The sequence below is a fragment of the Podarcis vaucheri genome, assembly GCF_965113315.1.
Source record: "Podarcis vaucheri genome assembly, chromosome: 4".
Lineage (NCBI taxonomy): Eukaryota > Metazoa > Chordata > Lepidosauria > Squamata > Lacertidae > Podarcis > Podarcis vaucheri.
In genome coordinates, this window is record NC_138762.1 from 9,657,150 (window position 1) to 9,681,869 (window position 24,720).

At 47.0% G+C, this 24,720-nt stretch overlaps 1 protein-coding gene and 1 long non-coding RNA gene across 3 annotated transcripts in view; both read left to right on the forward strand.

The window, feature by feature from the left end:
• GDPD5 (glycerophosphodiester phosphodiesterase domain containing 5) overlaps nucleotides 1-21,201 on the forward strand; it is a 156,327-nt gene extending 135,126 nt beyond the window's left edge. Inside the window, exons 12-17 of one of the 2 annotated variants that reach the window (XM_082219350.1) lie at nucleotides 2,065-2,222; nucleotides 5,379-5,526; nucleotides 10,363-10,445; nucleotides 12,103-12,117; nucleotides 19,345-19,457; nucleotides 20,618-21,201. In XM_082219350.1, coding sequence (XP_082075476.1) covers nucleotides 2,065-2,222; nucleotides 5,379-5,526; nucleotides 10,363-10,445; nucleotides 12,103-12,117; nucleotides 19,345-19,457; nucleotides 20,618-20,733 — 633 coding nt within the window. In that variant the 3' untranslated portion in view covers nucleotides 20,734-21,201. The remainder of the gene's footprint in view (nucleotides 1-2,064; nucleotides 2,223-5,378; nucleotides 5,527-10,362; nucleotides 10,446-12,102; nucleotides 12,118-19,344; nucleotides 19,458-20,617) is intronic. The other variant, XM_082219351.1, reaches the window with a different exon arrangement.
• The window catches only part of LOC309530682, a 127,617-nt gene that overhangs the window by 73,220 nt on the left and 29,677 nt on the right, over nucleotides 1-24,720 (forward strand). The window lies entirely within an intron of this gene.

Sequence of the window (24,720 nt, forward strand, 5' to 3'; positions counted from 1 at the left end):
CTCCCTTGGCCTGAAAAATGAGATGAGTACCGCCAGTGCCAGATTTACGTATAATCTATATAGCTTAGGGTTCCCACTCTCTTAGGGCCCCCCCCATAAAAAATTTAAAGGAAAAAAACCTGGATGTACATTTCCATAATATAAGATAAAAATCAAATCAAATAAAACACAACAGTGTTTTGTGTTGTGTAGGCTCCTATTAGGTCCATAAATCATCATACATAGCATATATTCCACACAAAAACAGCGACCATTTGTTGTTGACAAAGGGCAGCTGGAGATATAAAGTTCCCCATTACCTTCAGTAGCTCAGGGCCTCATCAGACCTCAATCCGGCCCTGAGTACCACAACCCCATAGTTGCCTTTGACTGGACTTAACTCTCCAGGGGTCCTTTGCCTTTACCTTTTACCAAGCAGCCTTTCCAGTTAAGGGTGTGAGAGTTATGTTGTTGTTGCTCGCCGCGTTCAATCCTGAAGTATCTCACACACCCACATATGGAGCAATTAACTTGGGGGACGACTCCACGTTTAGTTTCCATCTGTTCTTCCTAAGAACAGCGACAGCCAGTTTCCAATCCGACGTGTGTCTTGCTCCACTGGGTCCTCATTCAAGGAGGCCGCCTGCTTTCATCCTGTCAGCCCTTTCTCTTCATCCACCCCCAAAAATAACCTTTTGGAGGCAGCGTTTGTGCTTCTAGCTTGGTTTAATTCTGCCTGTTGAGGACACAGGTTCTATCCACAAGGGCATCTTATTATGTTGTTACATTGCATTACATTAGATTGGCATCCCTCCAATGAGCTCACGGTGGTGTATGTAGCTCTTCTGATTTTATCTTTACAACAACCCTGCGAGGTATGTTAGGCAGAGAGAGAGTGTGTCAGGCACCGGCCGTCCCAATCTGCCAATTTGGAAGGGTATAAACTCAGCCAGAGAGGTGGGTCCCACAAAACGAAATCCCTTCACTGCCAAAGGACAGAGGAGGCGAAACCTCAGGACCTGGCTATAATTGTACAGCGAAGGCTCTCTAGGTGCCCCTTTGGACCGAAAAGACCAGATGATTGTTAGCAATGGGAAATAATTTCAGGTTGGAGAGAGAGAGAGAGAGAGAGAGAGAGAGAGTATCTCTCTCTCTCTCTCTCCAACCTGAAATTATTTCCCATTGCTAACAATCATCTGGTCTTTTATTTGCACTGATCGGACGCGGGTGGCGCTGTGGGTTAAACTACAGAACCTAGGACTTGCTGATCAGAAGGTCAGCGGTTCGAATCCCCATGACGGGGTGAGCTCCCGTTGCTCAGTCCCTGCTCCTGCCAACCTAGAAGTTTGAAAGCGAGTCAAAGTGCAAGTAGATAAATAGGTACCACTCCGGCGGAGAGGCAAACGGCGTTTCTGTGCGCTGCTCTGGTTCGCCAGAAGCGGCTTAGTCATGCTGGCCACATGACCCGGAAACTGTACTCCGGCTCCCTCGGCCAATAAAGCGAGATGAGCGCTGCAACCCCAGAGTCGGCCACAACTGAACCTAATGGTCAGGGGTCCCTTTACCTTTACCTATTTACACTGATCAGGAAACCACACTCAAGACTGCTGTGCCCAGATACACAATGGTATGTTTACATAACACAGAAATGTTCCATAATTTTAAAGTGAAATATTTGCACCAATTTTAAGCCGTGGTTTTGAGAAACTGTTTTTGCTCCTTGAGCGAGGAGTGCAATCTTTTGAAAAGCAATGCCAACCGTTGAAAAGCTTTTGCAGCCTTGACCTCTTGGTGATGGCTGCTCTTTTCTAACGCTAGGAAAGTGCAACCTGTGCTGCTGATATAAGTAGTACGACTCATGCAACACGTCGGTGACTCATATACACACAATAATTACCAAAATAATTATGCATTCTTTATCAATCTTCTGAGAAAAATATAAAACCTTGTGCAAAGCCACAGAAACTTGCAAACTGTCCAGTCTAAGATGAACTTATAATGTCTGATTTCAATAGATTTTTCAAACGCTCTTTTCTAACGGCGACTGCTACCGGGTTCCTTTCGTTTTGTTTTCTGCCCCATCAGGTGATGTGGTTGCCCGACTCTGACCGCCGACTGGTCCAAGAGGTTGCCCCGGGTTTCCAGCAGACCTCTGGCACCAAGGCTGGGGCTCAGCCTTTGAGGGACAGAGGCTTTCAGAAGCTGAACCTGCGCTACACCAAAGTCACCAGGGACGATATCAGGTCTGCTGTGGGCTTTCGCTCTTCCACATGCCTTTGGTCTCGTTCTCATAAGCATCCTTATCTTTCTGGACTGTACCACTTTCAGCCCAAGGGAAGCTTTCGTGACGGAACGTTTCTCCCATTTTTTTTTAAAAAAAGAGAAGCGTAAACCGACACCCTTGCTTCTAGAAAAGTAGAGTGCCAGGGAAGGTAATGTCTAGATTTGGCTTCTCCTTGATGCGCTGGCTTTCTGAGGCCAGGGAAGCCTGCAATCTACATGAATTATGGCCAGGGGTGGGGTGCTAGTGTCACACACAGTTCATCATTCCTCCCACCAAAATATCTAGGGAAATCAGGAGGGGTTTTGCAACATAATGAAATTGTAGAATAAATTCCTCAAGGCAAGATGCTTTGCAGGAAGCTGAACTATGGGTACCTTCCAGCTCTGTGATTTTGTGACTCCTGCAAGTGAAATAGATTGCAGAATTGACCTTCTTGTTAGCAGATACGACTACGGCCCTGAACAGAGCTAGCGGTGGAGGAAAAGGCCTTTTGACAGGGGTGCCTAATGATGACTAAGGGCCTGCGGAGACAATTGCATGCCTGGAACGTAATGGATGGCTTTGTGAGGCTGCCTCTAATATCCTCTCTGGGCACTTTGAGAGACAAGCTCCAAACCACTTGCCACACTCCTTATCTCTCTAGCAGCCGCTGCTGTTACCATGGAGCTGTGAAGAAGTCCAAGGTCCCGGTTTTTATTTCAGAAATTACTTTGTGCGCAAAAAAACCCAGCCCATTAATAGCCTTTGATCCGTCCATCTTATCTTTCGACGGATGTTGGCTGGGACACTTTCCTAGAACAACGCGTGGTTGCGGTTTGCCAATTGGGGAACAGGCTGGAATAATATTTTGGGGATGTAGATCGGGAGCAAGTGAAGGTGTTTGTTTTGCAGCTGGATGAGAAACGTTTGCTTCTCAGCCTCGTCGTGTTTGCTTGTTTGTTCCCTCGGAGGGTTGAACCAACATTTGCGGGTGCCTCTGTGACCCTCAAAAACCCACAGTGTATGAGAGACACTTTGCTCTTCCTGCTCAAATCAACTCTGCACGGGCTCATTGTCTCCTGTATTGAACAAAATAAAAAAAAATTCCTTCCCGTACCACCTTAGATACCAATTAAGTTTGTTATTGGTATGAGCTTTCATGTGCATACACACTTCTTCAGATAAGTGCACACTTCTTCAGATAAGTGTGCATGCACACGAAATCATGGTCTCTTAGTTGGTCTCTTAGGTGCTACCGGAAGGATTTTTTTTATTTTGTTTTGACTACGGCAGACCAACATGGCTACCTACCTGCAACTCCTCTATTGAACATCCCCCTTTAAACGTGCCCACAGTGCATTGCATGCTAAAATCATTCGCCCAGCCTCTCCCCTCCCATTCCAAACAGAAGAGAGTTTCAATGAGCTTGCCTCTGTGAGCGAGCAGGCAATGGGTGACGTGGGCGCCATTGCTTCACTGACAGAGCAGTTGATGGCTTGGTGAGGGCCTGCCTTCATCGCTGCAAATAAAACAGGAGCGCAACATATGGCAATGTTGTTGCTAGACTGTACGACTCCATAGTGGTTGGCCTCCGTTGGCCTCGAGAGACAATGGAGTGTGCCTCTGGAGGTAAAGCCTAACCGCTGGAGAATCAGCTTTGGCTGCAGAGATCAGTGACTCGAAACTGCTTCCTCCTGTATTGCTTCTGAAGATATAATAATAATTTATTATTTGTACCCCGCCCATCTGGCTGGGCTTTCCCAGCCACTCTGGGCAGCTTCCAAGATTAAAAATACATTAAAATGTCACACATTAAAAACTTCCCTGAACAGGGCTGCCTTCAGATGTCTTCTAAATGTCAGGTAGTTGTTTATCTCTTTGACATCTGATGGGAGGGTGTTCCACAGGGCGGGTGCCACCACTGAGAAGGCCCTCTGCCTGGTTCCCTGTAACTTGGCCTCTCGCAGTGAGGGAACCACCAGAAGGCCCTCAGCGTCTAGGAAGAACGATGGGGGTGGAGATGCTCCTTCAGGTCTACTGGGCCTTTGAGGCCGTTTAGGGCTTTCAAGGTCAGCACCAACACTTTGAATTGTGCTCAGAAACATACTGGGAGTCAATGTAGGTCTTTCAGGACCGATGTTATGCGGTCTCGGTGGCCGCTCCCAGTCAGCAGTCTAGCTGCCGCATTCTGGATTAGTTGTAGTTTAGATATCCCTATAGGCAGCAGGTGTATTCAGAAGCAGAGTACCCTCAAGTACCAGACACTGAGGACAGGCAGGGGAACGGCCTTCGTTGCTGCCTTTTTGGCGTTCTCCTTCTCGAACCTTGGTGATATGGCCTGAAGCCAAAATTGGACTCCCCCCTCCAGCCCTCACCCAGGCTTGGGGAAGGAAGCAAAAGAGCTCTTTCAGGGTCTCAGAGCCCTTCACCCTCCTTCCTAAAGCCCAGTAAGCAGTTGCCCAGCTTTGGGAAGGAAGAGGATGACCCTGGGACCTTGTCAAAGCCCTCATACGTCCTGTGGCGCTGTGGTCTAAACCACTGAGCCTCTTGGGCTTGCCGATCAGAAGCTCGGGGGTTCGAATCCCCGTGACGGAGTGAGGTTCTGTTGTTCTGTCCCAGCTCCTGCCAACCTAGCAGTTCGAAAGCACACCAGTGCAAGTAGATAAATAGGTACCACTGTGGCGGGAAGGTAAACGGCGTTTCCGTATACTCTGGTTTCCGTTATGGTGTTCCATTGTGCCAGAAGCTGTGTAGTCCTGCTGCCCATATGACCCGGAAAGCTGTCTGTAGACAAATGCCAGCTCCCTCGGCCTGAAAGCGAGATGATCGCCACAACCCCATAGTCGCCTTTGACTGGACTTAACCATCCAGGGGACCTTTACCTTTTATCTTTACCTGCCTCCTTCCCAAAGCTGGAGAAGCGTTTATCAGACTTTGAAAAGGTACCAGTTCAGCCAGTGCGGGCGAGCCAATGGCGCTGCCCTAAAACGGCCTCTGTTCTCCGATGTGGTTCTCTGATGGCAGAATCTGGGACCAGACAGAACCCAGCGTCCCAGCGAGATCCAGCAAATTCCATTTTGACGTTCTTCTGTGCTTTTTAAGGCCTGTCCTTCTCCGCGCTCTGCTTTCTCGACAGGGAATACGCCATGGCGAACTTGAGCGTCAATCTGTTTGTCGTGAACGAGCCTTGGCTCTACTCTGTCCTGTGGTGCTCCGGGGTCCAGTCCGTCACCTCCGACAACTCTCGCGTCCTCAGCAGGCTGCGTTCCCCCGTCTGGATGATGGTAAGAAGGGCTGTGGCTTTGCGTCTGTTCGTTTCCAGGCGTATGAACGTCAGGAGGAGAAGCAGCCTGCTGGAACAGGCCTGCCGGGTTGTGGGCATCCGAGGGAGCTGAATGCTGCAAGATCCGGTACTGATAAAAGAAAGCCCTTTTTCACACAGCACGGAGTTAAACTGTGGAACTCCTCGCCTCAAGAGGCAGGGATGGCCGCCAACTTGGGTGGCTTTGAAAGAGGATCGGACAAATTCATGACAGAGGATAATATAATATAATATAATAATACAATACAATACAATACAATACAATACAATACAATACAATACAATACAATATGTGGTACCTCGGGTTAAGAACTTAATTCGTTCTGGAGGTTTGTTCTTAACCTGAAACTGTCCTTAACCTGAGAGACCACTTTAGCTAATGGGGCCTCCCGCTGCTGGAGCACGATTTCGGTTCTCATCCTGAAGCAAAGTTCTTAACCCGAGGTAATATTTCTGGGTTAGCGGAGTCTGTAACCTGAAGCGTCTGTAACCCAAGGTACCACTGTAATATAATTATTTATACCCCGCCCATCCAGCTAGGTTTCCCCAGTAGTTGTTTGTTTCCTTGACATCTGTTGGGAGGGTGTTTCACAGGGTGGGCGCCACCACCGAGAAGGCCCTCTGCCTGGTTCCCTGTAACCTCACTTCTCACAGGGAGGGAACCGCCAGAAGGCCCTCAGAGCTGGACCTCAGTGTCCGGGTAGAACGATGGGGGTGGAGACGCTCCTTCAGGTATACTGGGCCGAGGCCGTTTAGGGCTTTAAAGGTCAACACCAACACTTTGAATTGTGCTCGGAAACGTACTGGGAGCCAGTGTAGGTCTTTCAAGACCGGTGTTATGTGGTCTCGGCGGCCGCCCCCCAGTCACCGGACTAGCTGCCGCATTCTAGATTAGTTATAGTTTCTGGGTCACCTTCAAAGGTAGCCCCACATAGAGCGCATTGCAGTAGTCCAAGCGGGAGATAACCAGAGTATGCACCACTCTGGGGAGACAATCCGAAAAGGGCTCTTAGTGGCTACTAGGCGCTGCTTCCACAGCAATGCTTTTGCAGATCCTTCCCCTGCCCAAAGATGCCACAAATACTTATTACTGTTTTTATTATTTATTAAATATGTATACTGATCTCCGTCCGTAGATCTCAAGGTGGTTCACAACACAGAAATGCAAATTTAAAAAACCCCACACACAAAATCCACATTGAAAACAAGAACGAAACCAGTATACGCTTCAAACGTAGGGCCAAAAGCTTCAGTAAAAAGGAAGGGTTTTGCCTGGTGCCTTAAGCTAGACTACAGAGCATCAGGTGAGCTTCCCTGGGGGAAGGGCATTCCACAAATGAGGAGCCAACGTTGAAAAGGCCCTGCTCCTGTTTTGCCGCCTGTTGGACCTCCCATGAAGGGGCTCAGGGAGAAGGGTCTCAGAGGATGATCACAGGGTGTGGGCTGCTTCTTATGGGGAGAACCCATAAGAGTCTTTGAGGTACTGGGGTCCTGCATAAGGCTTTATAGGTAAAAATCAGCACTTTGAATTGGGCCCCGAAACAGCATAGAGGAGGCTGTGGTTCATACAGGGCTTATATATATATATATATATATATATATATATATATATATATATATGCAGGTTTTGGTGTCTTCGGGTGTCTTCCCGTGTAAGAGTCGGGGTGTCTGTGCGACGTTTCGACGAGGTCTCACTCGTCATCTTCAGGCTGGTGCTTTCGGCTTCTTGTTACTGGAACAGAGCAGAGTCTGGTGTTTGAGTTCCTATAAATACTGTTGAGGGGTGTGGTGTATAGCCTCCAACGTTCTGGGCAGAGAGGAAGTTCCTAGATTAGTGTGCCTTTTCTTCTTTTGTTCCTTAATTACTTGAGGGATATCTTGGGTGATTTCATGAGTGATATTCTGAATACCACTGGGTGGGTCATTAAGTGTAGATTAGTTGCTAAAGCTTTCGTGTCTTGACCTCTTGAGCTTGTGAAGAGTTTTTCTGAGAAGATGGCTGTGCTGCATTTAGTTGTGCTCTGGCTTGGCTTCGTGTATAGGGGCGAGCTGTGGTTTTGTGCCTATATATATATATATATATATATATATATATATCAACCTTTCCATATCTTACATTCATATCCTTGATTCCCTGACCTCCTCATACCTCCCTTTTTTGTATTCCAATTCAATTAATTAATTCAGCAATTTCTTTCCCTCCTTATTATCCTGATCTTTAATCTTAATATATGGTAACATTAAATTTTTACCTATTTAGAAATCCAATTTTTCCATATTCTTTCATATCATTACAGCTAGAAACCGCTTAACTTCAATCAAACATCATTCTAACATTCATTAATTTTGCAATACTTCTGTAAATAGTCTTTAAATTTCTTCCAATCTTCTTCCACCGACTCTTCTCCCTGGTCTTGGATTCTACCAGTCATTTCCGCCAATTCCATGTAGTCCATCACTTTCATCCATACAGGGCTTACCTAGGGTTATCTTCTTGCGCCGACACACATGCACACGATTATACTTCTTATTATTGAAAGAGAAAAGGGATAAACCTCTACTCGGGTCAAATCCATTCGTTGATTAAAGGGGAAAAGCAAATTGACAGTGCTTGCAACTTCTGCTGCTGCAGCTCCCAGTTTAGTGGCCCAGGGCACCATCTAGTGGTCGCGAAAGCGCTTACTCTTAATTCATGCGCAGGCATTTATTTGAGCTCCAGTCTTATTGCTTAGTTTGGTAGATTAATAAACTAAAGCTTTGGATCGGGGTGGTTCTCCTGACCAAGGGCTGACTTGACCTGTGGCCAATACTCTGGCGCCTGAGTGTCAAAATAGACGTGGTCAAAGTGTAAAACTGAGCACGGCCTTTTTAAAAAAGCAAATATTGGGTAGAGTGCCATGAAAACCTTTTGGCAATGCAGCAGGAAGCCTCGGGGAATGATCATATATATTGATTGATCAATAGATATAGATATGGAAATATTTGGGGGGACTTGAGGGCCGCAATTTGTTTGGCTTCAAAAATTTGCTTTAAAAAGTTTCCTGTTTTAAAAATGAATTTTGAAGGATATTTGGAGCAACAGAAGACCTCTTGGGGTCTAGATTCCATGGCGTAAGCCCCCCTATCCTTTTGTTTTAGAGCTGTGAATTAAGGTCATGGTTTTCGAAGCTGCTTCACTCCTGGTGTTACTGTAAGAGAAGGAATAATAATAATAATAATAATAATAATAATAATAATAATAATAATAATTTATTTATACCCACCCATCCAGTTGGCTTTCCCCAGCCACTCTGGGCAGCTCCCAACAGATTAAAAACAGAATAAAACATCAAACATTAAAAAACTTCCCTAAAACAGGGCTGCCTTCAGATGTCTTCTTAAATTCAGGTAGTTGTTTATTTCCTTAACATCTGATGGGAGGGCGTTCTGCAGGGCAGGCACCACTACCAAGAAGGCCCTTTGCCTGGTTCCCTGTAGCCTCACTTCTTGCAGGGATGGAACTGCCAGAAGGCCCTTGGAGCTGGACCTCAGTGTCCGGGAAGCATGATGTGGGTATACCTTCAGGTCTACTGGGCCGAGGCCATTTAGGGCTTTCACGGTCAACACCAACACTTTGAATTGTGCCCGGAAACGTACTGGGAGCCAATGTAGGTCTTTTGGTACCTGTGTTATATGGTCTCAGCAGCCACTCCCAGTCACCAGTTTAGCTGCCGCATTCTGGATTAGCTGTAGTTTCCGGGTCACCTTCAAAGGTAGCCCCACATAGAGCGCATGGCAGTAGTCCAAGCGGGAGATAACCAGAGCATGTACCACTCTGGCAAGACAGTCCACAGGCAGGGAGGGTCTCAGCCTGCGTACCAGGTGGAACTGATAAACAGCTGCCCTCGACACAGAATTGACCTGTGCCTCCATGGACAGCTGTGAGTCCAGAATGACTCCCAAGCTGCACACCTGGTCCTTCAAAAGGACAGTTAAAATGAAAAGCCTGCCCTGGACGCAAAAGAAGGCTTTTCGTTTTAACTGCCAGTTTGTTAAAGTTCCCTTACGGTTACAGGGGCTAGTTAGCCAAATCCAGATGAGTACTGTAGTGGAAACATTTGGAAGCCACCAGGGGGAAGAAGGAAGCTCTCTATGAAAGAGTTTTATGCATTTTAAATTTTTGCCCCTATTTATGTTATTGCACCCCCTTTGTACGTGTTTCCATTGCTGCCACGCTGCCATTCTCTTATCTGTTTTCTTGCGTCACCGAGAGAACTGACTTCATTGCCTGCTAATAAATGTCTCAAATATATCTGAAAACCCTGGCAGAATCCGAGACCAGGGGAAAGAGACGGCGGAAGAAGATTGGAAGAAATTTAAAATTTATCTTAAGAAATATTGTAAAATTAACGAATGTTAAAATGTTGTGGTTATACAAAGTAAGGGATTACAGCTGTAAAAGATTAAGTAAAAGAAAAGAAAAGGAAAAATTGGATAAAATTAAGGGGAAGGATTTGCTGAAATAAATTTGGGAATTGGAATGCAGAAAGGGGAGGTATGGGGAAGTCGGTGAAGTAAGTTTAAGAAAAAAAGGAGTTGAAATTATACGTGTTCGTTTGTTTTTGTGTGTATATTTTTGTAATGTGTATTGTGTGTATTGTATGTGTTTTTATAATTTGTGAAAATTTAATAAATATTTAAAAAAAACAAAAAAACAAATATATCTGAAACCAGAACTCCGCATCCCCACATTGAGAGAAACTATTATTGCGTTAAGCCAACTGCCTCCTTGTCTCCTCCTCTTTTCCCCCTCTTCCAGTCTCCGGACGAATACTATCTCATCTGGATAACCGCCGACCTCGTTTCGTTCGTCGTCATCGTAGGAGTTTTTATATTCCAGAAGTAAGTAGCTGGAGGCAGTGGCTTTGCAGTGTTCTTCGCCCCCCGCAAAAAACAACAACAACAAACCCATGTCTGAAAAGGCCCCTTTAAGGGCAGTGGAATATTTTCAGCAACACTTTAGAAGTTGACCCAGTTCCCACAACGCAGGAGCAATGGGTCTGGTGCCCCTTTGAGGTGCCACCCTGTGCCACCCTAGTCCTGTAAGTAGATCGAGAGCGCAAGGGTTGAATGGGGAGGGCACAAAGGAAGTGGGCACCACGCCACATCTGTAACCAAGACGCCACCTGAAAACGTTGAGGGAGGGAGTTGGCATGCACCTCCTCTAAGATGTTTTGTTTGGAAAGGCTCTCGTTTCTGAATCTCCCCCACATGTAGAAAGCTAGCACGTCAGGCTTCTTAGCCCACTCCCTGACACACCAGTTTTCTACATGCGGGGATTTGAATTGTTATTATTTCACGTGCTGTCTGCACCATCATTGCTGAGGTGATCCGGCAGGAGCGAAACCCCGTGCCTCTCTAAATAAATCTTTCGGGGTGGTCCGTCCTGGGTTCTGGAGTGAGATTTAGGCGGAGGTCAAGGGGTCCCCCAAATTAGCAAGGGTTTAGCGAGGGGGTCATGAATAACACAGGATTTGTTAGCATGGTGCCTGCCACTCTGTTGTTTTCCTACGTAATTCTTGAGGCCTGGGAAGTCACAGTAAGCCTGTAAAAGATGCTGTGTTGGAGTCCCGGGCATCTAGTCAGAAAGAACTCAGAGGAGAGAAAATACGAAGCCAGGATGAAGGCTGTGGTCAGCTGCTGGTTTACTTGGAGGTTGACTTCAGGAAGCCCCCCCAAAACAGCAGGCCGGCACCAAAATCCGGGCACCTTAAAATAACCCACTGCCAGGTTGTGTTGCCGCAAATTGCCCTCTCTCCACTTTCACAGCAGCAGGGCAGATTTGGCCCGGCGGGCTTCTAGCTGCTGATCGTTAGCCTTCAAATCCAGCGTAGAAGTAACATCCTAAAGATCCACAGAGTGAGGGGAAGGAGGAAACATAGGCAAAATTCTTAGATGCTTTGAAAGAAGAGAGGGCAGCCATTTTTCCACCCTCCCGTCTAGTAGGAGAAGAGAGAATTGTTTTCCAGCCGCGAATTCCAAGAGAGGATCCTGAGGGCATTGCTGACTAGAATCATCTCCCACAACCCCTTTCGAGCAAAGTTTGGGCAAGCAATATCCACTCAGGGTGCCCTAGGTCAGGGGTGGGGAAGCCCCACGGGTGTTTTTTGGACCCCAAGGTGGCCAGGGATGATGGGAGTTGTAGTCTAGCAACATCTGAAGGGATGCAGGTATCTGACACACTCTCACCTGGGGTTGGGGTAGAACGCCTTCTCCCAGTTTTTTGCAGCTAGTTGGACGAGAGGGGATTGGCCCAGAGACCCAATGGGACGGATTCTGAGTCTTCCACACCAGCAGTTAAATCTCCTTTGCCCTGACACTGCATTGGTAGTTTTGCTCCCTGGGGAGGAATGATGGACTCGAAGGAGGTGCCCTATTCCTCCTTGGTTTATTTTTCTTACTGCTCTGACCTTGTTGCATGTTCCTCCTTTCTCTCTCTCTCTCTTTCTCTCTCTTTCTTTCTCGCTCTCTCTGCTGCTGCATTTTGGCATCTTTACAGCTATCACATAATCAGGTAATTTCTGATGCCTTCTTCCTCATCCCACCTTTCGTCTGCTTCCTTCCTTCCTTCCTTCCTTCCTTCCTTCCTTCCTTCCTTCCTTCCTTCCTTCCTTCCTTCCTTCCCACCTCCCTCAAAAAAAACAAACAAACCAAAAAGCACCGCTGCAAAATTGGGTTAAAAAGCAGGGTCGTTTCCAGAAGAAACCCTCTAGAAGTTAAAAGTAAAAAACCCCAGAAAGAACGACCATCCAGCTCACGAAACGTACTAGGCGGGGATTTTCCTGCCCGCGGGACTGGGATCTGAGTGCATTCAGCAGCCTCGGTTTGCAAAACTCCAAGTGTCCCTGACAATGGCAACCCCTGAAATGTGTCCTGTTTCTTTATTTAATGCATGTATAAAATAATAGAGAGTTGGAAGGGACCCATGGGGGTCATCTAGTCCAACCCCCTGCAATACAGGAATCTTCATGACAGATGGCCGTCCAACCGCTGCTTAAAAATCTCCAAGGAAGGGGAGCTCACCACCATTTCCGAGGGAGGCAGTATATTCCCCTTTTTCCCCTCCTCATTTAACCCCAACAACGGCTCTGCGAGATAGGTTAGGCTGAGAGGTAGCGACTGGCCCAAGGTAGCACCCAGCGAGCTTCCTCCTGGCCAAGTGGGGATTCCTGGTCTGCCCCACAGAGGACCTTAAGGTCCCTAAATAGCAACACCCTAGAGGTCCCTAAGGAAGTCAGATTAGCCTCAACCAGAGCCAGGGCCTTTTCAGCACCAGCACCGTGAGCAGCTGAGGTTTTTCTTCTCGGCCACATTCTGCTGAAATGGAGGCTGCCTCTATGTCCTCAACCCATTCTCATTTTTCCAATTGGCCCCTGCGGTCGTTTTTCTTCTCTTCTGGCGAGCATTTGAAACCTGCCCCCCACCCACCCCACCCCATTTTTGCAGCCAAGCCCCAATTCCTCGTTTTCGCTGTTTACCCAAGCGTTCCGCCTCCACACATTATCTCCCTGCAACGTTTGGTTGTGTCGCGGAGAACCATTCTCATTGGTCTGTCTCTGCCTTTCCCATTTTTTTAAAAAACAAAAAAATTCTTTTCTTTTTAAAATATATATAATTTCTGTGCATTATCAGTGTTTTCATGGAATAACCAAAGCGACCGTAGGCCTGAGCGGGATTCGAATCCGCTCACTCGGCTTTCCTCCGCTGTGCGTTCTGTATTGGAAGGCAGCCTGAAAGCAATGTGTAGATCCGCCATGTGGGATCTTGCTTGGGGGAGCAAGGGGGAAGGTTTCAGGTTCCACTGGATCCCTCCAGAAAGAGACACACATGAAAATATGTGTGTGTGTTGTGCATGTATGAATCCATCTCTAGATGGATTCTGAACTTTCTGGGGTTCCCCTTCCCCCTTCTTCCACTTTTTCTCTGCAAGGAACAACTTTTCCATGCGCCGAAGGCACACAGCGAGCGCGCAGCGCTTTTGTAGTTTGTACAATTATGCTTGGCTCGGAGAAAACAGAGAAAAGCTTTCCTCCCTCTCTCAAACTCGAGGCCCTCTGGCAAAGCTGAGCATTCTGGAAACACATGAAAGAAATCGCTTCTTCCTACAGCACAGATTTAAAACTGTGGGACTCACTTCCACAGCAGGCATAAGAAGCGATCAACCCACATGATTTTAAAAAGGATTAGCCGAATTCACAGAGGAGAGGGCTATTACAGCATTTTAATACTTTTTTTGGAAGCTGCCCAGAGTGGCTGGGGAAGCCCAGCCACATGGGCGGGGTATAAATAATAAATTATTATTATTATATATTATTATTATTATCGGTGGCTGTGATGGGAGACAGCGCTCTGTCTCTGCGGTCAGAGGCAGGAATGCGCCTGAATCTCAGCTGCTGGAAACCGCAGGTCATTTTGAAAAAAGCAAACCTCAAAGTGGTTGCAAGAATATAAAGCCGTAAAATCGAGAAAAAGGCACAGCCCTACTGTTAAAGTTAAAATGCTGAATCAGATTAAAATCACCTTGGCTTTTTAAGAATCTGGATGGGCACGTCCGAACAAAAATGTTTATAGCAGGTGACGAATAGAGTGCGGAAAAGATGCCTGCTTGATATCTAGAGGCAAGGAGTTCCAAAGTTCACTAAACCGTTGAGTTCTCACCAATGCAGAACAGGTGTTTTGTGGCGCCTGCAGTAGTGCCAATTCTGCTGTGGTGTAAAGGTAAAGGACCCCTGGACGGTTAAGTCCAGTCAAAGGTGACTGTGGGGTTGCGGCGCACATCTCGCTTTCAGGCCGAGGGAGCCAGTGTTTGTCCGCAGACAGCTTTCCGGGTCTTGCGGCCAGCAGGACTAAACTGCTTCCGGCGTAACAGGATGCCGTGATGGAAACCAGAGCGCACGGAAACGCCGCTTACCTTCCCGCCACGGCGGTACCTGTTTATCTACTTGCACCGGTGTGCTTTCCAACTGCTAGGTTGGCAGGAGCTGGGGCAGAACAACGGGAGCTCATCCCATTGCGGGGATTCGAACCGCCGACCTTCCAATCGACAAGCCCAAGAGGCTCAGTGGTTGAGACCCCAGCGCCACCTGCATCCCATAAGGCGATCTCGTGGGTGGGGAGAGTTGTTCTCGAATCCTGCTCCCCGGTTTCCGCAGACATCTCGTCAACCGCTGGGAGAAGAGTCTACAGGTCTCTTCTTCTTTGGCCTGGGAAACTTTATAATAATAATATAATAATAATTTATTATTTGTACCCCGCCCATCTGGCTTGGTTTCCCCAGCCACTCTGGGCGGCTTCCCACGAAGACAAAAAATACGCTAAAATGTCACACGTTAAACTTCCCTGAACACGGCTGCCTTCAGATGTCTTCTGAATGTCAGGTACAGTGGTACCTCGGGTTGCATACGCTTCAGGTTACAGACTCCGCTAACCCAGAAATAGTGCTTCAGGTTAAGAACTTTGCTTCAGGATGAGAACAGAAATTGTGCTCCGGCGGCGCGGCAGCAGCAGGAGGCCCCATTAGCTAAAGTGGTGCTTCAGGTTAAGAACAGTTTCAGGTTAAGAACGGACCTCCGGAACGAATTAAGTACTTAACCCGAGGTACCACTGTAATTATTTATCTCTTTGACTTTGCGGGAACAGCAGCGATCGCAGGAAGTACGAAGAAGCGCTTTGGCTGATGTCATCTTCCTCCGCCATTCATCCCGGCTGCTTCTGCACACGTCTGTGCTTTTATCAGCTCAGCGTCTCCTCCTCCTCCTCCTTTCCTGACCCTCTCTCTTTCCTCCCCTTTTACAAAGAGCAACTCCCTTTGGCTTTTCGAGGGCTGCATTTGACACGGGTGTGTGTGTGTGCAATTGGCGTCTTTGCACAAGGAAGCCTGCGCACCACGGCGATGGTTTGTGGCGGAGGGGAGGGGAGAGGGTGTGTATATTGGACCTAACCCCGGGTGCTGGTCATCATACTGGGTTTCTGCTAAATTTGGGGACTTGCGAGCCTTTTGTACCTCCCTGGGCGTGACCGCGCCAGGCCAAACTTATTCTGTGTTTTTATTTTGTGATGTTACGTTGTGAACCTCTTGGAGACCTGCGGGTATAGGACTCTCTACAAATTTAAAAAAGAAAACAAAATGCAATAAAATGTCGGGAGCAGGGTATCTGTAACCTGCGGGTCTCCACAAATAGTGGTACCTTGGTTCTCAAACTTAATCCGTTCCAAAACCAAAGCGTTCCAAAACCAAGGCACACTTTCCCATAGAAAGCAATGCAAAACGGGTTAATCCGTTCCAGACTTTTAAAAACAACCCATAAAACAGCAATCGAACATGAATTTTAGTCTCTCACGAGACCATTGATCTGTAAAATGAAAGCGCTAATCAATGTACTGTACTATAAAATAAATAAGACAGTATTGTAGATGATAAAAATAAAAATTATTATTTTTTCTTACCTGCACTGATGATAGTCGTTGTTTGGATAGGGGGCTTTTATCCATTTGCGCAGTCAATCAATCAATCAATCAATCAGTAGATGAACTGGGTTCCACACAGTCACAAAAGCAAATGAACGGAAAAAGCCTCAAAAACAAAAACGCAATATAAACAGCAAAAACAAAAGCGCCAGACTTAATCCATTCCGGAAATCCTTTTGACTTCTGAAATGTTCGAAAACCAAGGCGCAGCTTCTGATTGGTGCAGGCACCCTGGAAACAATAGCCGACAACCGCATTGGAAGTTTGGCTTCCGAAAAATGTCCAAAAACCGGAAAACTTACTTCTGGGTTTTCAGCGTTTGAGAACCAAGGTACGACTGTACTACTGAACCACAACTCCCATCATTCCTTACCATGGGCTGATGGGAATTGTAGTCTGACGTCTAGAGAGCCACTGGTTACCTGCCCCTGATGTAGGAAGACCCAGCTAGATGGGCGGGGTACAAATATTATTATTATTATTATTATTATTATTATTATTATTATTATTATTATTATTGGAAGGGGAGTTGTAAATGCAAAATTGCTTGCAAGCTTCTCATTCCAGAAGCACTGCAGCCCATTCTCCCAGCAAGAGGGCCTTTTGGTTTCAGGGTCCCCTTGGGGTGGGGATAGAAGCTGGGTGCACCTGGAGCAAAATGCCGACGCCTCTATTTTTTTTATTGATTTGGCAGCAGACCTGATGTTAGCACACAGGCCTGTTGAAATCGCATCCATTGGTGGTCTTAGGTGGGTGATTTAAATGACCACTAGGAGGTGCAACGAAGACGAAACTGGGGTGGGGTGTGGCTGCTTTGTTTGTGGTTTTGGTGTTCGTATTTAATCTTACGTATGTATTTGATCTTTTGTGTGTGGTGTGTGTGTGTGTGTGTGTGTATGGGAGGCACTTTTAAAAAGTGCAGATGACAAACACAAGCTTAAGTGAGGCTCCCCCTTTATATATGATTTTATTTTATTAATTTTATTAATTTGATTTAATATGTGTGTGTGTGTGTGCGCGCGCACACACACACACGCACACACTCTAACAATCTGATTGATTGGTTGATTGATCGACCGATCGATCAATCAATCAGGGTCACCTTTTTTAGATGGCTTGATTTAAAATAAATAAATAAACGGATCGGGTTTTTTAAACATCGCAGATCCGGCCCAAGGTTTTTGCAAAGTCGCTGCTTTAAGTGGTAATTTGAGAAGCCCAGGGTTCTCACGCTTTGTGTCAGACTCAAAAGAGCCAGAAATGATTAACTGGAAAATTCAGACTCGCTCTGACTCCCGTTCCCCTTGGTCGGATTAAGTTGCCTGTGCCTGTTTTGCTTAGCATCACCCCTCCCAGTAGACCTGAGATCGAATCCTGCTCATCACACTTTTTTTTTTGCTTTGCTGGAGCGGGGAGGGTGTTGGTCACTGTGCAGCCGCCTCCTTTTGCAATACTTTTGCTAACCTCTGGTCCTTTCTCATATTTCCATTGAAAGCATGTTAATTATAATAATAATTTTTTATTTATACCCTGCCCTTCCCGATTCAAAAAACCAGGCTCAGGGTGGCTAACAACAAATTTAAAACACTTAATTGATGCAACAAAAAAACAGTATAAAATACAGTATAAAACGTGAGTAACAATAAATTCAGAATTGCGGCCCCCTCCCACTAACTCCCCCCCCCCCGCTCCAATTTGAGAGGAGCCAGTCACGGAATCTGTGCTCGGCTCAGCAGAAAAGGCCCGTTCTCATGTTGCCACCCTCCGGACCCCTCGTGTTAGGGGCACATGAAGAGGGACCCCAAAGGATGATTTCAGGGTCTGGGTCAGTTCCTAAGCAGAGAGGCAGTCCTTGAGGCATGGCAGTCCTGCGCTCTTTAAGCGGGGGGAGTCCATCAGTTTTGTTAGATCAATTAAACTAAATAGCATTAATTGGTTTTTCAATAAATGTGCCGTTAATGGTTGCTGTTTTGGATTTCATCACGTTATTATCTTATTTTTATTGCATTATTATTTATCAGCTCCCTGCTTGTGGAATGCTCTCTCCAGGGAAGTTCGCCTGGTGCCTTCATTACATACTGTATTTTTCGCTCCATAAGACGCACACTTTTTTCCTCCTAAAAAGTAAGGGGAAATGTCTGTGCGTCTTAGGGAGTGAATGCGTGGTCCCTGGAGTCGAATTGCCCAGGGGCAAAAAGCAGATCGTGGTTTTGGGGGTTTTTTTAGAAAGAGGGAAGGGGGTGTTGAAAGGAAGCCGCTGAGCAGCTGATTGGCAAGCGATCGGAGGGAGATAAGGGACGCTAGAGATAAAGGAGGCTGCCTGGGAGGGGGGAGGTAAAGACAGTGAACTTGCAAGGAGAGGAGACAGGAAGACTAAAACAAGCAATGAGGAGAAAAATTAGAAGAAAAGGATGGGCAGACAACTGCTCCAGCTAAGAAAAAGACACTAAGGCAAACAAGAGGGAAGGGAGTGTTGAAAGGAAGCAGCTGATCGGTGGGATCGGGAGGGAGATAAGGGACACTAGCGATAAAGGAGGCTGTCTGGGAGGGGGGAGGTAAAAGCCCATGGATCCTCGGGATTTTTGCATTGGGTCACCCCAAATTCACCATCAGATCATATAGCATGTCCATGGCTACAGCCTGCACCAAAAAAATCACGCATCCAGTGTTTCATGGGGCCACAATGGCGCAAAAACGTGGTTACAAAGCATGGATCCACATGGATCCTCAGGATTTTTCCATTGGGCTACCCCAAACTCACCGTCAAATCACATATCATGTCTGTGGCCACATCATGAACCACAAAAATCATACATCCACTGTTTCGTTCAGAATATTTTTTTTTCTTGTTTTCCTCCTCTAAAAACTAGGGGCGTCTTATGGTCAGGCGTGTCTTATGGAGCGAAAAATACGGTATTTTTTTTAGGCACCAGGCGAAAATGTTTCTCTTCAACTAGGCCTTGGGCTGATTCATATTCTGTAGTCTTTTAAACGTGTCTGTGAGAAGGTGGGGAGGCTATTGTCTTTCTGTTTTTATAATTATTTACTTGTTTTTATTCTGTGTTTTATTCTGTGAGCCGCCCCTGAGACGGTCAGGCCGGCTTGCAGAGTTTCAAAACAGAAGGAAAACGAGTTTTCTGTCGCTGTGCTAGGAGAATAGCGCAGAGTCGCTTCCTCATGAGTTTGAGAGCCCATGGATTGTGAGCTCCTTGCCTGGAAACCCGGTCAGCCGCATGAAAAGTTCGGTTCCCGACATTCTCCTTGTCCGTTTCAGGTGGCGAATGGGCAGCATCCACAGCTACAACCCTGAGCAGATCATGCTCAGCGCTGCTGTCCGAAGGTCCAGCCGGGATGTCAACATCATGAAGGAGAAACTCATCTTCTCAGGTGAGGCAATTCGAGGCTGGATTCCACGTGGCTATAACTTGATCTGCGGCAGAGAAGCAACTTCCTGTGGGGATGTCTTGCTATTCTTCGGGTCTTCAATTCGAGTCTCGCCAGAAATTCATTGTCATGCGGCTAAGGTTAAGTCTTTTTTAAACATTACAGACCCATCCCAAGGTTTCGCAGAGTCGCTGCTTTAGATGGTAATGTACTTTTGAATAAATAAGGCATACTATTCATTGTATCAAATTGTAGATTTCAGCGGAGGTCTCATAACGTTCAATGAAAAAAGCAGAAGACCCGGTGGATTAGTTCATTCTCTAGTCGGTTCATGCATAAGGTCCATACATGTATAAGTATTTATAGATCAATTTGATTCCCTCCCCCCTCTTTCTTTTTTCCTTTCTTCTTCTGTGTTGGAACTCCTGTTTGGGGACTTCCCTGGCTTTTTTCTGGCCCATGTAGGACCAGTCTGGATAGTTAGCCTTGGCGATGACTGACGTTTTTATCCCCCAAAAAGTTTTTGATTGAGTTTCCAATGAAATGAGGTTGCATTTTAATTTTTTAATGTATTTTAATCTTGTTTTTTAAGCTGTATTTCAATCAATTGTTTTTATATTTGGTGTTAGCAGCCCTGAGCCTGGTCTTGGCTGGGGAGGGCATGGTATAAATAATTTATTCTTCTTCTCCTCCTCCTCCTCCTCCTCCTTCTTCTTCTTCGTCTCTATTCCACCTGTCTCTTCAAAGAGTCCAATAATCCACACGAAGTGTTGTTACAGTTCCACAGAATCCTTTCACAGAGTCTAAGACAATATGTAATATGTAATATTACAGGATAGTGGATCTTATAGCATAGTAGTGGTTGCTATAAGATCCACTATCGTGTAATATTACATATGAGCCTGTTCTACTGATGAAGCCTAGGATGGCGATACAAGGCTAATATTCCGGAAATCCTTGTCTTTGTGAAAGGATTCTGTGGAACTGTAACAACCCTTCATGTGGATTATTGGCTTCAATAGGGGGGATTCGAACCCTGGTCTCCCAGGTCCTAGTCTGACACTCTAACCATTACACCGCACTGCCTCTTGTTAACTGCAGCATCTGTTAAGATCCTTCCCTCTCCGCCTTCTAACACCCCGCGCTTTCTCTTTCCTCCTCAGAGATCAACAGCGGCATCGAGACGACGGACGAGCTTTCTCTGTGCTCGGAGAACGGCTACGCCAACGAAGTCGTCACCCCCCTGGACCACCGAGAAGTGAAGCTTCGTATCAACTGAGGGGGCAGCGGGGGAGCGGTTGGGGGGCTCCGGAACCTTCCGGCGCTTCCTTGGTCCTGGCGTGGACTGCCTGGGACTCTTAATGCAACGGACTTCGTGCGGGTGGCCTGGTGCCTCTCTGGAAACTGAAGCTGGACTGGGTTTCTTTGATTTTTTTTTTGTCGTTGTTGTAAATATCCCCCCTTTTTGTGACCCCTTTTCTTGCCTATCATGGGATTGGGGGCGGGCGGGGCAGGATTCGGCATGTTTGCGAGGAGCGATCTGGCGATGGGACCCGCTAAAAGATAGCCTTCAGAGGTGTTGCCGGACTACAAGTCCCATCATCCAGGACCATGCATGCCTACATCTGATGGGAGTTGTAGTCCAACGTCGTGCAGGGTCATGTGACGGAAGGAACCCCACTGTCTTTCTCTCCTCTCCTCGGTGCAGCGACTGTTAGCTGAACTTATTTAAAGATGTATGTTGTGACCTCTTGGCGAAGCGTGGTTATTATCCGTATTTTTATGGGTTTGAAATCTTCCGGGCACCGGGAAGGTGTCCCGCCTGAAATCTGAGGGCTGCATTGCTCATCTGGACAACGATCCAAGGGCCATGTGACTGGTGGCGGAGCCAGAAGCAAAAGTGGGGAGGAAAAACTGTATTTTTCGCTCTATATGACATACCTTTTCCCCTCCAAAAATTAAGGGGAAATGCGTGTGCATCTTATGGAGCGAGTGCAGGCTCCATGGCTTCAGCAAAAGCAACGCGAAGCCTCTGAAACGCAGTGGGAGCACTCCCGCCGCGTGCCAGAGGCTTTGCGTTGCTTTCGCTGAAGCCTGGAGAGCGAGAGGGGTCGGTGTGCACTGATCCCTCTTGCTCTCTTGGCTTCGATTCGCTGGAAAGGCGCTGCACAGCTTTCCCTCTCTGCGCAGCGCCCCTTCAGCGAAGCGGGAGGAGAAATGGAAGGGGCTTCGTTTCTCCTGCCACTTCGCTGAAGGGGCGCTGCGCAGAGAGGGAGAGAATTCCCCCCCTTGTTCTCCCCCTCTAAAACTAGGTGCGTCCTATAGAGCGAAAAATACGGTACATTCCAAGGACGCATTGAAGACGGGCAAGGGTGCTTGGGGTGAGAAGCAGGGCTTGTGAGGGGTGCTGGGGGCCACATAGAGAGCCCTGGAGGGCCGATTTCAATGGGTTTGAGGTTTCCCGATCCTGATTTGCAGGTAGGATGCTGTGCAGACCGAGAAACCTCCAAGCACGAAGAAGGGAGACATTAACTGGAAGTATTTTACAAGCCTGAACATGGAACGACTCTGATCTTCCTGCTTTCTTGATGGCGGCAAGAGGGAGCAGACCGTCTTACGCATATCCGGCACCGTGGTGCAAAGATCCTTCCGGCGCCCCGCCATGCAAATCCAAAACAAGGGAGAAGGCGGTAGAAAATGTCCTCTGCCTCCCCCACCACCCCGATCCCCAGCGTGGTGGCGGTGATCAAGCAGGAAAAGGTGCTGGCGAACGTGCTCTCTGGCATTGGGGCGCCCAGGAATGCTGTGTGCCGCCTTTGGCCAGGAAGCAGGAGGAGGACAACGACCGGGATCAGGGCCGTCTTTACCTGTGCTGGGCGCGGGGGTAACCCAAGAACCGCGGTCCAGGTCCGGTCCAGAATCCGTAGGTTCCGCTAGGAGTCAGTCCGACAGGGTCAAGGCAGGACACGAGGCAGGAAACCAGGCAAGGACAGGTACAGGATCTCGCATACAGCAATGTTGCTCCTGCAACCTGGGGCAGGGTCCGATAGCCTTTTATCTCTGTCAGGGTAATGGCCGGTCCTGATCCTCTGGTGACTCACCTCCCTGTTTTGTTTTGTTTTGTTTTATAAAAATTTTTATTGGTTTTTCACAATTTATATAAACACAAACAAAACACAATACAAACAAACAAACAAACAAACACATAAACAAACATGTATAATTTCAAATCCTTTTTTCTTAAACCTTACTTCACCGACTTCCCCATACCTCCCCTTTCTGCAGCCCAATTTCCAAATTTGTTTCAGCAAATCCTCCCCCTTAAGTTTATCTAATTTTCCCTTGTTCTTTTCTTTTACTTAATCTTTTACAGCTGTAGTACCCTTTTTTCTATAACTTCCACATTTTAGCACTCATTAATTTTACAATATTTCTTAAGATAGATTTTGAATTTCTTCCAATCTTCTTCCACCGACTCTTCTCCCTGGTCTCGGATTCTGCCAGTCATTTCTGCCAATTCCATGTACTCTATCACCTTCATCTGCCATTCTTCCAGAGTGGGTAGATCTTGTGTCTTCCAATACTTTGCGATGAGAATTCTTGCTGCTGTTGTAGCATACATAAAAAAAGTTCTATCTTTCTTTGGCACCAATTGGCCGACAATGCCCAAGAGAAAGGCCTCTGGTTTCTTAGGAAAAGTACATTTAAGTACCTTTTTTATTTCATTATATATCATTTCCCAGAAGGCCTTAATCTTTGGGCACGTCCGACTCACCTCCCTGTTTTGCCCGAAGGCGAGCACTCCTCCTGCCAGTACTCAGGTCTCTCCTTCTCTCAGACCTCAGTCTGTGCAGCTCGGGAAGCGTCGGGGGTGGGTGGGTTACTAGACCCAGGGGCCGCCTCAGCCTCCCCTGACCCAACCGGTAGTGGAGCAGCTGTAAGTGATGGCCCAGCTGAAGGCAACGAGGTCATCCCTGCATCTGGAGCCAGGGCAGGCTCAGGCCCCTGACTCGGCCCAGCTGATGTTTGTTGCAAGGGAACCTGTGCAGACTGGGACTCTTCAGGATCAGGCCCCAGACTTGGTTCAGGTGATGCCTGAGGCAAAGGATCCAGTACGGATTGAGACTCCTCTGGTGCCAAGCTGCGCAGCTCCCCCACTCGCTGGGGCGCCCCTGAGAGGCCTGCGCCCTGGCGCAACGAACCACCAAGACCAATGGGAAAGACGGCTCTGAGAGGGAGAATGGTGCATGGCAAAAAGCAGTTGTGGGGTGATAAGCGGGTGGCCCCACTGAAGGCTGTGCTAAGAATAAAGGCTGCAAGCAGTATATCCCACATATAGGAGCAAATCTCATTTCCTGGATCTCTCTCTAGGGCAGTGATTCACAACCTGTGGGTCCCCAGATGTTGTTGGACTACAACTCCCATCATCCCTGACCACTGGTCATGCTGGCTAGGAATGATGGGAGTTGTAGTCCCAACATCATCTTGGGACCCACAGGTTGAGAATTGCTGCTCTAGGGGAGGCCGAGTCAAGATGCAATGCAAGACTGATACATTGTTTCTTAAAACAGGGGGCTTCTCCAGATGTTTTGCTGGACTTACAACCCCAGGAGATGTATTTTCATTCCCCAAGGTTTATGTACTGCTTGATTCTCGTAAAATATCAAAGTGGTTTACAGAAGCAAAAAAGAGGGACAAAATGACCGGTTAAAATCAGCTCTTTAAAACAGTCCGCAAATAAATAAAATCAGCACACCGGGTTAAAAACACCTGTCGACATTTTACATGTCTTGTTAGGCTTTCCTAAACAAAAATGTTTTCAGCGGGGTGTCAAAAGGAGTGCAGTGGTACCTCGGTTCTCAAACTTAATCCGTTCCGGAAGTCCATTCCAAAACCAAAGCGTTCCAAAACTAAGGCGCGCTTTCCCATAGAAATAATGCAAAATGGATTGATCTGTTCCAGACTTTTAAAAACAACCCCTAAAACAGCAATTTAAAATGAATTTAACTATCTAACGAGACCACTGATCCATAAAATGAAAGCAATAAACAATGTACTGCAGTCACACAATTAACTAATCAGTAGCTTAACTGGGTTCCACACAGTCACAAAAACAACAAAAAAGAGCCACAAAAACGCAAAATAAATATCAAAAACAGACAGACCTCAGCATAACACTCAAAACGGAAGTGCGGCACTCAAATCGGAAGCATAACACTCAAAACGGAGCATATTCAGCTTTCGAAAAAAGTTCGCAAACCGGAAC